The 13,928-nt window shown below is 42.9% G+C and overlaps 1 protein-coding gene across 1 annotated transcript in view; it reads right to left on the reverse strand.

The window, feature by feature from the left end:
• Positions 1-13,928, reverse strand: part of PLTP (phospholipid transfer protein) — a 110,376-nt gene that overhangs the window by 70,873 nt on the left and 25,575 nt on the right. The window contains exon 2 of the mRNA XM_077459232.1: positions 3,945-4,072. Within this exon, the coding sequence (XP_077315358.1) occupies positions 3,945-4,059 (115 nt within the window). The 5' untranslated portion in view covers positions 4,060-4,072. The remainder of the gene's footprint in view (positions 1-3,944; positions 4,073-13,928) is intronic.

A 13,928-nucleotide genomic window follows, 5' to 3' on the forward strand; every position in this document is an offset into this window, starting at 1 on the left:
AAATATGTAGAAGAATACATATCGACCTAAACTGAGGAAACACAGAGGAACCCTTGAAATAGTTCTCCGGTCTCGGAGAACCCCTGAAAAAAATTAGAAATCTACAGTTCATGATACATTAGTGTGATGGTCAGTGGGAAGAATGGTCCTTACACTTGTGGTCATTGGGAAGAATTACCTCCTTACAGATAGCTAAAAAGATCAATGGGATCTTGGGAACAGTGGGAACTTATCTGAGAGGCAGAAAATGCCCAATGCTGAAGGAACCCCTAGCAACCTATGGAGGAACCCTGGTTGAGAATAACTGGTTTAGTGGAACAAGCATGTACAGGCAAAAAAAAAAAACCCAGGGCCCATGCATCCAGGAGCAGTAGAGTTTGGGCAGAAAAAAGGCTTGGCACTTATGAACACGTCTAAATGTGTGTTAACGCTAGGTGCATTTAGGGCTTGAGCATTAATTCATTGCAATGGCCAGAATAAATTATTGTTCTGGCCAATGAAGTTAATTAACGCCCAAGCATTGAAGCCTGTAAATAGGAATAAAGGCTTGTAAAAGCATTAGATACTGTTACAAGCATCAGGCATTTTTTCTGCAAGAGCACTGCTGCCAGGAGGAAGGCTTCTAGGAAAGTTTTTTTCCCGTCCCGTGTGCATGAGGCCTACATTTGGTTGGTTCTGAATTGTTATGGTCTCTGTATGGAACAGTCTGTAATGTATTCTTATTTTGTACGGTTTGTTTTCTTATTTCTATGTTCTGCTTTGTATTTTATAAATACAAAAAAAGTGAATAAAAATGACCTGATTCGAAGAAATGCAGGCATTTCCCCTCACCTCCTGTCTGGTAAAATGTCAACAAGACAAAAAGTGAGGGTAAATACCTCTAATGAAACCCCATACAGCAGTAAAAGCCTGGCAGGGTTTTAACCCTACCCACTGCTTCTAATAAAAAAACGTTTTGAGTAGATTTACACTTTAAAAAAAAGTGATATATATTTATATACTGGATGAGTAAAAGTATATGTTTTCCAGAGTTTCGGTTGTCTGTCTGTGATTAATTCCTAGAGGCTCAGCCACCTGCTGTAATGGTTCTATGAACATCTGCTTAACAGCAGAACCAGAGGGGCTGTCGGGAGTGTACCATCTGTTTATTATACCTTATCAAATATTTTTTTTCAGTATTTTAGGTCAAAACCCTTTACAAGCCACACCGATAACAAATGTAGAGAAGAAGTATCTGGCCTGAGCTGACCACACACTAGTAAAACTTCCATCAAAATGTTTTGGTTTAAGAATGATCATTCGATTTTCTAATTGTTAGTGGGGTCAAATTGACGTTTATTTTTTTCCCACAGTGATAAGAAAATTTGAAGGAGCAGGATGGAAAGTTTTTCTCGCATTAGCAAATTTCTAATGTCGCGTACACACGATCGGACTATCCGGCAGACTTAGTTCTTCTGCCGGGACTGTGACATCATAAGGGGTCATGTCACCATGTCACATGACCCCGCCCCTTATGCCTATATAAGTAGCCTTGCAGCGCATCCCTGGCATTACAGCTGGAGAGAGCGTCGTGTCAACATCGGAAGAAGAGAAGAAGAAAAGAAGGAAGAAGAAGAAGAAGGAAGAAGAAGATGGCGGCGGCGACGGCGGCGAATGAGAAGACCGGGCCAACGCTAGTAAAAGAGCTGGAAGAAGATAGCGGAGGAGCCCGGCAGAAGAACCGAAGAGCGGAAAAAGACCCCCGAACTCAGAAGAAGACCCCCGAAGTCAGAAGAAGACCCCGGTTGGCGAAGTCGGCGAACGAGAAAGCCGGGCTCCTCCGCTAGCAAAAGAGCGGCAAAAGAGCAGAAGATAGCGGAGGAGCCCGGCAAGAAGACCCGCAAAGTCAGAAGAAGACCCCTAGAGCTGACTAATAAACTACTTTAAAAACCTGTGTTGTGTGTATTTTTATTACCACTTTTCCCCCCCAGGTGAATGGGTACATCGTACCCCATACTCATTCACATAGGGTGGGGGGCCGGGATCTGGGGTCCCCCTTATTAAAGGGGGCTCCCGGATTCCGATAAGCCCCCCGCCCGCAGACCCTGACAACCAACGGCCAGGGTTGCCGGGAAGACATGGGGACAAGGTGCTTTGGGGTGGGAGGCCGCACCCCCATGGCGAGGGCACGCGGCCTGGTACGGTTCAGGAGGGGGGGCTCGCTCTTCCCCAACCCCTTTCCTGACCAGCTGGGCTGCTTGCTCGGATAAGGGTCTGGTATGGACTTTGGGGGGAACCCCACGCCGTTTTTCGGTGTAGGGGGTTACCCTTAATACCCATACCAGGCGACGGGGCTTGCAAGGTCTCAATCTTGCCGATGGAAGCGGCAACATTGACTTCCTTCGCTAGTCCCATCGTACCAGAAGTCACGTTCAAAATGAATGGACTTTAGTCCGTGTGTGGGCAACTCCGTTCATTTAGAAAGTCCGGCGGACCTCCGCCAAAAGACTGGAAAAACACCGGAAAAGTCCGCTCGTGTGTGGGCAAGTCCGCTCGTTTGGAAAGTCCAGGAGACCTCTGCTGGAAAGTCCAGCAGATTGTCCACCAGACTAAGTACGCCGGATAGTCTGATCGTTTGTACGCGGCATATCAGTGTGTGTGTGGTTTGTGTTCAGGAAATGACATGTATTCCTAAATAGAATGTTAAAATCAAATCAAATATTCTAACAACATTTGTCAATCATCGAAGGTACTGAGAATTTTTGTATGGATGTTCGCTCAAAAATCGACTGTAGATTGTTTATCACAACCTAGATTTTGCCTCAAGCTGAACAGACTATGGAATACTGGCACAATGTTTCTCTGCACAGTTTCCCTTTAACCCCCATAAGAAAGAATGCATGAGAAAGCATAAGATGCATGGTCATATGACAACATTTTTTAACAGATTTGTCAGAAAACCTTTACTTTCAGAATCAACATTTTTCTATGGGACACTATACTACAAAATACGCCCACAAATGTGGGCCATTGATTGCAACCAAGATTTGTTAATTTGCAGACACAAAAAGGTATTTTTCCTAACAAATTAATTCAAGAACACATTGCAAAAATTAATACACCCCAATGAAAGCCTTAAGCTGGCCATACACCTATAGATTATCTGCAGATTTTCTATGGTTAGATGGAAAAAGTGCAACAGATTTCTCCATGTTCGCTAAGCTGTGTGGATGGAGGAATCTCCCACTTTTTCCATCTAACCATAGAAAATCTGCAGATAATCTATAGGTGTATGGCCAGCTTTAGAAGCAAAGCTAGATTTTAGACAACAAAATCATAATTAACAAGAATTCAACTACAGATGAGTCTAATTTATTCATTACACAGGTGTCCAGCAGACAGTTGGTTATAAAAGAGCGTTACTTAACAAAGAAAACCCCTTCCTATTTCATGCTGTCAACAATGGCACCACGTAGAAGAGAAATGTCACAAGGGCTGAGAAAGAAAATAATTTCTTAACACAAGAAAGGTGAAGGCTACAAGAAGACCAGCAAAGCTTTAGTTAGTCAGAATACTGTAGCAAAAGTAATACAAAAATGTAACAAAGATGGAACTGCAACCATGTCACAGAGACACCATGGTTGTCCACGGAAGTTTAATAAAATCTTTCTGTAATGCTAGGCATTGGTTTGAGTCCTCCTGTTTGTTTTCTGGAGTTGGGCTTTAATGATGCTGCCTTGCAGAGAGCAATATGGAGTATAGCCCAACAGGTACAAAGAAGGTTAGCTAAGCTGAGGATTATGTGGGTTTCGAATGATTATTTATGATCTTTTGTTTATTTTTGTCTTGCGGCTGAACTCAGTGGGCATTTGTCTTTTTTTCAAACTACGGTAACTGTAACTATGTAAGAAGAAGCATACATAGTGACCAGAATATTACAACTTCAACCATCAAATTCTACTCACCAAACTGCAGCCCCTTGGATGTGATCCTTATCCTGCAGCCAGGATTCTGGGAAGAGGACTTTGATGCCACAAATGGCATGACAAGTAAAAGAAGGTACATTGACACTGAAGTCATTCTTCTTTATAATCTAGAAAGATACAATTACACGGTAAAAGAAATGTTAACCTAAATCACATAAAAAAACATTTTAGTTTTGGATTGGGTTGGCTGAAACCCCTGTCAATTATTTTCTTTATTTGGCCATCTGTGTACAGTTTGGGAGATTTCTCTATTACTTGCTGCCCAATAGGCACATCAGGAAGTCAGAGGAACAAGAATAAAGCGTATCTATTTGATAAATACATCCCTAAAGATTAACAAAAAATATGGATATATGGGACTTTTACCCTCAGAGAAAAAACATAATATACCAATATTATAAAAACATATCTTTATTATGAATTGGCAAAAGCTCAACCAGCGAAACACGTTGGGACAGTGCATCTGCTATTGTCATCTTTATTACCTTTATACAGTATACTTAATCTACTGTTGGTTGCATTGTGACAATTAGGATTGAATCTATCTAGGAAGGTGTATAAAGTAGCTGTTGCTATGTATACTTCTATGTGCATCTAATATGTTTTTATGAGGACTTACAAGTCCATTTTTCTTAATATTTTGCTAATTCATAATAAAGATCTGTTTTGATAATTATGGTATACAGTATTGTGTTCTTTATCTGAAGGTAAAAGGATTAGCACCTTAAAAGTCCCATATACCCATATTGTGTGATCATTTTTGGAAGCCAGAGGAAATCTTTCCAAAGTTAAGGAAATTCCTTCTTAGGCCGCGTACACACGCGCGGACTGTTCGCCCAACCTTGTCCGCTGAACAGTGTTTGGGCGGACAGTCCGCTCGTGTGTGGGGCTTCAGCGGACAGTTTCAGCGGACAGTTGGCCGAACAAGGTCTTACGGAAATTCCGAAAAACTGTCCGCTGAAACAAGGTTTCAGCGGACTGTTCGCTGGTGTGTAGGCTTGTTCGGCCAACTAAGTCTCGCGCATGCTCAGAAAGGATTTCCACGTCGGAAGGTTGCATTGCAGTGTATAGGACGTCGTATTTTTCGTCCCGTCGTACGTGCCGTTCACGTCATCGCGCACGGTTTCAGCAAACTGTTCGTCCGTCGTGTGTGGCCATGTCCGTCCATGCTAAGTTTGAGCGGACTGTTCGCTCAAACTGTTGGACGGACAAAGTTGGGCCAACAGTCCGCGCGTGTGTACGCGGCCTTAGATATTGGCACCTGCACAGGTATTATAAAAGAGAGATGGGGTTAGTGGCACTACCCTAATATAATGAGGGGTGATATTACTCTATAACCCACAGCCGTATACCACCCTCACCTTGCTTACACACAGAGGTAGTAAATATTCATATGTGACATAATAATAGCAATACTGTAACAGATATAACACATTGAAAGGTGGTAAAAACCATAAGTGCCTTGAACTTAAAATTCCAATACATACCTACATCCCAAATGTGAAATACAATACCATAAAAATGAATAAGAAAAATGAATATATAATAACGGATATATGAAAAAAAAAATAATTATATATATATATATATTCACATTTAGTGTAAAAAGTCAATACATGTGTTCGTGAAAAAATTATATATATAGGAGCAAGTTAATGCTAGTCAATAGTCCCACATAAATAATTTGCAAAAGTGCTGTACTCAGCAGATTAGGTGACTCTTGTGCTCCCCCTCAAGAGTCCCCACTCACCACCTCCCACTACCCCTACAAGGTTTGATTGTCATTTATAGGTAACCGGGGGGATAGATGTGCCTTGCTATATCCTCCAGCAGATTCACCTGGTGTGGTGTCCCCTGTTGGCTCATCCGGTCAGTCCTCCAGATCAGGATGTCCAGAGACTCTTTCCTAATCAAAGCTCTCCAATTCCAGTTTCCATAAAAAATTCAATGGGTTTCCAGGGATTAATCCTCACTCTTCTCCTAGCCGATTAAAAAAACTTCTCTATTAGAGTAGAGTAAACCTTGGTGTTATGCTGTCCAGACCAATGATGATTCAAGCTATCTTGAGTTACTCCTTATTGTCATACATGATTGTTATAAATATTTGTTTTTACTCTTTTCTACTTTATATAGAACTCTTATTTTCAAGCTCCTGAAGAAGTGTGTCAGCGCGAAACATGTAGAGCTTTGAGCTTCTCTACCCCACTACATTAGGCCCAGCCAAAACATTGATGACAACAATTCAACATATGTAAAGCTATAGTCTGATCTATGGGCACTGATAGTGATGTTTATGGGGGAGTTTACTAGCATCCGGTGCTAGTATTTTAATTTGTTGTCATTTGTTGCCATTTTAAAAATTGTTGTATTAATAAACTATCTATTTTTAGAATATTTTGTATGCTGTGGTGCCTAAAAAGTTTACTTTCCCATTATAGTCTTAAAGCGATTGTAAAGGAAAATATTCTTTTAAATAAAGATAATAAACATCTCTATCCTTGGGACTCGGCTGATCACAGATCGGAGTATCACAGCCCTTTACCACATGATCAGCTGTCAGCCAATGACAGTTGATCACATGATGTAAACAGAAGCTGGTTGTCGGCTTTTCTTTTTTCTTTTTTTTTTTTGTCCTCATGTTGACAGCATGAAGAGAAAAGAAAAAAAAGCTGATTACCAGCTTCTGTAAAAGGTACATCAGTCCCACACAGTGCCCACCAGTGCTTCTAACCAGTGCCCACCAGTGACACCTACCATTTCCCATCAGTACTGCTAATCAGTGCCACCAATCAGTGTCCATCAGTGCCTCATTATCAGTGCCACCTATCAGTGCCACCTGCCAGTGCCTATCAGTGCCACCCCCCAGTGACCATCAGTGCCACATCAGTGCCACCTATCAGTGCAGCCTCATCTGAGCCTTCTGATCAGCCCCCCCAGTGCTACCTCATCAGTGCCACCTATCGGTACCCATCAGTGCCACCTTATCAGTGCGGCCTATCAGTGCCCATCACTGCAGCCTGATCAGCGCACATCAATGAAGGAGTTTTTGTTTGTTAAATACCTCCAAAGGAAAAAAACTCTGTTTGAAAAAAAAATGATAAAACGCAATTATCATTCAAAGTGTGTCAGCGCTGAAAGCTGAAAATTGCCCTGGGCAGGAAGGGGATGAAAGTGCCTAGTAAGCAAGTGGTTAATGCAAGCTACTATTTTAAAAATATTTAACATTTGTTTTCAAACTACATGAACATGTTAAATCCTATATGAGATGTTAGTGATTGGGATTATACTTTGGGACTAAAGTTTAAGAATTTCATAACATGCGGGCTCTTGCATTCATGTTTGCCATTGATGTTAATTCAGCAAATGTGGTCAAGTCATAAACAAGAGTCATTAACAGATGTTCTGATATTGTGATCTGAAGTAACCCTCCCTTGAAAAACAAACCTGAAAGTTGCACAATAAGCACATCTAAAAGTGAATCATCCATATCACATATTGTCTTTTATAACTGTCTGCAGATGGCTATATGCAGAGGTTACTGTCATGCTATCCCTTTCCAGCGCACTTAGCCATATAATAGTGAAATGAGGTTTCTAGGGAGCACATCGCAAAAATACAGCTGCCAACCCTGTCTGCTCCCATCCCTGTTATTATAACTGTACAAAATAAATGTGGGCAATGACTGCCCACAACTGGGCAAGATTTAACCAACTCATTAGCTGTTGGCTACACCCAGGGTACATACAGACTTATTATAGACTTTAGTTCTTTTATATAGGATAAGAATAGAAATCGAGCCTGGAGAACCACACACAATAATTACACAAAGAGAAGTTTTTTTAGCCAAGTCGTGTATGCCTCCATTATCGCAAGTAATGATTATATATGTTTGAAAATACGTTTACCCACAACAAGAAACTTGAATTTAGCTATGTAGCAAAGACATATATTCCTTCTATGCCTTATTTTCAGGGGCATTCTCAAGCTTTTCCTGCAAGTAAAACAAATGAATTGTACTGCATATACGAATATTAGCTTAAAGTACAAATTTTTTTATTTTTATTTAACCACTTCACACCGTCGCCTCTGGGTCCTTTAGGAGGTTTAGATTGCTGGGACGTTGGGCAGGGCTTAAGTTTATGTGACCACGGTGATTAGCTGTCACGGCGGTCACGTGATCCAAAAACCCTGTTTGCAAGCAGCAATCGGGAGCTTCCAGTTAGGTACCAGAAACTGTTCCAGGAGCACGCAGGGTGCGCGTTCTCGGCACAGCTATACTGAGCACAATTCACGTAAATACGTGGACTCTCAGCGCCAAGGACCAGGCGCCAAAAGGTTGCATTTTTGCATGCAGCCAACAACAAGGGGTTAATGTAGTTAGCTCACAGCTCTCACAGTTTAGTTTTGTTTTTTGTTTTATTTCACTTATTTTTCCACAAAAAATAAGAATAATGGACAATTACATAGCCAATTCCCCCATAAATATGCCACCACTGGTTTAGTGTGTTTTTAAAGGGAAACAATATGGGTCCATTCACACCTATGTATGTGCAGTAGCACATATACTACAATGTGCTCTTGGGTGTGAATGGGCCCTAAATATTCTTCTTGGAAAGATCCACAATGTAGTAAACAGCACTCTGCCATAGGTACTGCTCCGGGTTTGTATCTCATTCAGTAACCAGCTGAATGTGGTTAGGCTTTTAGAGGACCTGTCACACATCCAAAATCATTAACATAGAGCAAAATAAAAGTTTATTGTCACAAAGGACACATTTATTTGTCAATTTGTTTAGTGGATCAGCACTTTAGGAATGAGAAGAAACTGAATCTGTCCACTGCATGTACTTTTGTGTGACAGTGCGATTTCAGCCCATTCAAATGAATGAGCTGAAAATCGCACCACACTGAGTCACTCAGGAATCACATAGGAACGTGGACAGCTTTCCAATGCAATTCAGGTGTAAACCGGCCATTAATTTCTCAGAATGTAGTGGTCGGGGAACGTATTTGCTCTGCTTGGAAAGATTCCCTTTTATTTTTAGCAATGATCATCTATATCTACAAATCTGAATTTGTAAAAAAAAAAAAAAGAAGCTAAATATCAAAGTCAATGACCTCTGCAGCAGTGGAATTTTCTTTTGGGCGCATAACATCAGGGTAAAATACATTCACTTTTATCCACGTTAATTTTAGCTTTCGCATTAATTTAACCTTAAAAACAAAGTTATTTTTTCTAAAAGTCAACAATACAATGGAGGCATTGGACTGTTGAAGGTTATATTTATAATAGATGAAACCCCTATTTGCCATTTGTATTTGGAGCCAATGACGTTTAAGGTATGCCTCCATTTATCATAAATGAATGCTTGATTCTTTGCCCATGAAGCTTTGCCCTCTTGTCAGGAGCCTTATAATGGGGCTATCCTTATTTCTTTCTTTGGACATCAAGAAAGGTAACACAGTAGAGAATAATGAGACAAACAAGGGCCAACAGCTCTGAAAACTTCAGAAGTTTCAAAGTGGAGAATTTTCATTTGCTATACTCGCCAATTGAAAGAGTTTTTGATTTTCGCCTACAAATGGAAACCTGTTTAATTCTTCAGTTTCCTTTCATTGTTTAATTTTGCTTTATCAGTTAAAGGAAACTGGGCTGCTCATATAGTGTTCTTGGAATTCTTTTTCATAGTCCATTAGGGATACAAAAACTATTTTTTTTTGGTAGGAAGGGATAGACTATGCTTTTTTTCTTCTGTACCAGGGACAGGTGTTGCAGGGCAGTTAGTAAATCATTCCCATGTACCCATTTTTTTATTTTTTTTAAATAGATCTTTATTGAAGTTATAGTAGTGTGATAACAAAAACCAGTTGCATCAAAAGAGAAAGTATGAGAAAGAAGAGATGCATACAAAATTGGGTAGATTTATGCTCCATAACATAGCAGATAAAAGTAAGCCATTGGATCCATAATACAGTTTTATAAGTATGTGAGGTACAATAGAAAGAAGAAAATAAGAGGTATCAATTAAATAAGAATGGGTGAGCCATGTACCCCATCTGTGCTGAAATTTATTTAGGGTCCACGTACCCATTTTTTTGCCCAACTTGCCAGACAGTGGAACAAGGCTTGTGCCCTGACTTTTCTTTAATGCGATTCCGTCATTGATTAGACAGTGGAAGAGCAGCAGGACACCAATGGGATATCAATCTTTTCAGCCCATGAGGCAAGGAAAAAGGCAAAAGCAGGGCGCTGGGGTTTGTACCAAGCAGTAAAACTGCTTTATTAAAATGCAATACACTTACATGTGATAAATTTAGCAAACCACTTGACTGTGAAAAGGCAGCACTTCAAAGAACACCAATGGCACAGAATAGCAAGCAACAGTGGACAGACAGCAAACTGGGTAGTTATGGACGACCATCGAGGGTGCAGCAGCATGGGACACCAGGACACCAAAGGTGAGATGGAGAAGAATGGTGGTGTCCCTGGCCGCACATGGGGTATGACAGCTGTCAGGGTGCCAGGTTGATGTTGGGAGGGGGCAAGCATAATGTGTTTCAAAGTCTCCATCCTCTTTGTCAAATGCATGGGGGAAATAAGAGACAGGCTGCCTGCAGAATACTAGAGGAGAGGGATGGATACAAGATGAATTACTCTACACAGAGAGACAGCAGTGATGACCAGTCTTTATTACAGGAAGCACCTACATTGGGACAAAATTTCACTGTATTACAGCACAAATCTGGAGGAAAAACGCACCAAGATTTAAGAAGACGCATGCCTCCTATATTTAAACAGTTTTTTCTTATCCCATAGTTTAGGTTCAATGAATGTCTAAGGTAAAATTTGTGCTTTTACAGTAAAACCTTGGATTGCAAGCATAATTTGTTCTGGAAACATGTTTGTAATCCAAAGCCCTCGTATATCAAATTTTCCCATATGAAATAATGGAAACTCAAATGATTCATTCCACAACCATTTATTCATAGGTCTTTCAGTTTATAGCCCATATAAAACGATTATAGCAAGGTTGTGTAACTATAAAATGTCCATCCACAAATGGCAGCCTCCACAAGGGGATTAGAAGCAAAATCCAGCAGAAGCTACAGAGTATAAAAGAGAAGAAAGGTGCCTCTAATGCCCCGTACACACGAGCGGACTTAAGTCCGACAGACTTCCAAAGGAGTTCCGTCGGAGTTCTGCTGGAATTCCGACGGAGTTCTGACAGACTTTTCGGCCGAACGGACTTGGCCACACACAATCACACTAAACTCCGACGGATTCGAACGTGATGACGTACGACTGGACTCGAATAAGGAAGTTCATAGCCAGTAGCCAATAGCTGCCCTAGCGTCGGTTTTAGTCCGTCGGAGTAGCATACACACGAGCGGAGTTTTCGAAGGGGACCGGGTCCGGCGGAGTTCCGTCGGGAAAATTTGAAGCATGCTTCATTTCTAAAGTCCGTCAGACTTTGGCGAATCAAAAGTCCGTTGCAGCCCACACACGATCGGATAGTCTGACGGACTCGGTCCTTCGGACTTTGGATGTTGAAAAGTCCGCTCGTGTGTACGGGGCATTAGTGTAGCAATATGGTTACATTTAATGAAGGTACAACATTTAGCAACTCACATGGTTGACGATTAAAAGACGCACATCTAATTATGCAGGCATCCGGGGTAAAGCTGTCCACAGAGACCACCCTCTGCACCGCCGACTCTCACCGCTGTCAGTCTGCAATCATAACCAGGAAGACTACCCTGCAGTAGAGCAATCTTAAGCGAGGCTTGAAGTGCTCGTGGAGCTCAGAGTGGAAGGGATAATGCTGATGGTGGATGCGGAGGATGGTCTATGTCAGTGATGGCGAACCTATGGCACGCGTGCCACAGCTGGCACCCAGAGCCATCTCTGTGGGCACGCGAGAGGGTCCTGGTTCACGGTGGGGAGAACATGGCAGCAAACAGCGGCGAGGTACAGGAAATTAACTGCACGAGTGAGTGGGTGGCTCCGCAGCCTCCGCGCGGAAGGCTACAGACCTGAGAGCACGTGAGGGAGAGAAGCAGGCAGCGGCGAGGTGTAGGAAAATGTCTGCACGAGTGAGTGGGCGGCTCCACATTCTCCGCGTGGTAGGCTACAGGCCTGACAGCACGCACGGGAGGGAGAGAAGAGCTTCACTGCTTCATTGTATGGCTGAAGAGGGGCGCAGCATCCCTGGCGCCTTCCAGAGCTTGAACTCCTCAAACTTCTTTCAACAGTGAGGCCCGGAGAACAGACTGACTGTGGGCCCAGTAGACAAGGACAGGCGAGAGGCACAGGCTGTGAGGGAGCCGCTGGATGGAACAGGGATGGAGACAGGTACCGGGCACAATTATACACTGAATACCTGCAGACGAAGACTGGGGCAGGGAGGCAGAGCAGGGATTGCAGATAAGGACATAGCTAGAGGTCTCCCTTTCTCTCAGCTCTCCACTTTTTCAGCCCCCGTGTCCCCCCCTCTCTCTCTGTGTCCTCTCTCTGTCCCCTCTCTCTCTCTCTGTCCCCTCTCTCTCTCTCTCTCTCTCTCTGTCCCCCCCCTCTCTCTCTCTGTCCCCCCCTCTCTCTCTCTCTCTATGTGTCCTCTCTCTCTGCCCCCCCTCTCTGTCCCCTCTTTCTCTGTGCCCTCCCCTTTATCTCTGTCCCATATCTTTCTCTCTGTCCCATATCTCTCTCTCTGCCCCCCTCTCTCTCAGCATCTCTCACACTCCTCCCCCTCTGTGTGCCCCCATCTTTCTGCCCCCCTGTGTGTCGCCTATCTCTATCTATCTGTCCCCCCTCACTCTCTGTCACCTTTCTCTCTCTATGTGTCCTCTCTCTCTCTGCCCCCCCTCTCTCTCAGCATCTCTCACACCCCTCCCCCTCTGTCTCCCCTCTCCCTCTCCGTCCCCCCTCTCTCTCTGCCCCCCAAGTGTCCCCCCCTCTCTGTGTGTGCCCCCTATCTCTATCTATCTGTCCCCCCTCACTCTCTGTCTATGTGTGCTCTCTCTCTCTGTCCCCTCTCTCTCTTTCACTGTGCCCTCCCCTTTATCTCTGTCCCATCTCTCTCTCTGCCCCCCCTCTCTCTCAGCATCTCTCACACCCCTCCCCCTCGCCCTCTCTATCCCCCCTCTCTCTCTGCCCCCCGTGTGTCCCCCCTCTCTGTGTGTGCCCCCATCTCTATCTATCTGTCCCCCCTCACTCTCTGTCACCTTTCTCTCTCTATGTGTCCTCTCTCTCTCTCTCTCTCTTTCTCTCACAGCCCCCTTTCTCGCTCTCTCACAAACCCCTATCTCACAACCCCCTCTCTCTCACACACAACCCCCTCTCTCTCTTACACACACCCCCATATCTCTCACACACCCACTCTCTTTTTCTCAGCACCCCTCTCTCGTGAATTGCCGTGTTGGCACTTTACAACACAAAACCAACTTATTTATTTCAGTTTGGGCACTCAGACTCAAAAAGGTTCGCCATCACTGGTCTATGTGGACAGCTTTGCATAGTGTATACTTAGATGTGCCTCTTTTAATCATCAACCATGTGAGTTTCTAAATGTTGTACCATCATTAAATGTAACCATATTGCTATACTTTTATATATTGCTGTTCTCTTTTATACTCTGCTGTGACGTGACACTTCTCGTATATCAAGACATCACTTGTATATCAAGTCAAAATTTATTTCAAAATCTTTATTTAAAAATCCGATCGTGTGTGGGCTCCATCTGACTTTTTCCGTCTGAATTTCCGAAACACAAAGTTTGAGATCTGGATCTAAAATTTTCCGACAACAAAATCCAATTGTTTAAATTCCGATCGTGTGTAGACAATTCCAATGCACAAAGTGCCACGCATGCTCAGAATAAATGACAAGACGAAAGCTATTGGCTACTGGCCTCTTTATAGACCCGTCATACATATTCTACGCCACCTCATTCTGAATGATTGGAT

Source organism: Lithobates pipiens, unplaced genomic scaffold (assembly GCF_037356315.1).
Source record: "Lithobates pipiens isolate NorthernLeopardFrog02 unplaced genomic scaffold, aLitPip1_a1.2 Scaffold_28, whole genome shotgun sequence".
Lineage (NCBI taxonomy): Eukaryota > Metazoa > Chordata > Amphibia > Anura > Ranidae > Lithobates > Lithobates pipiens.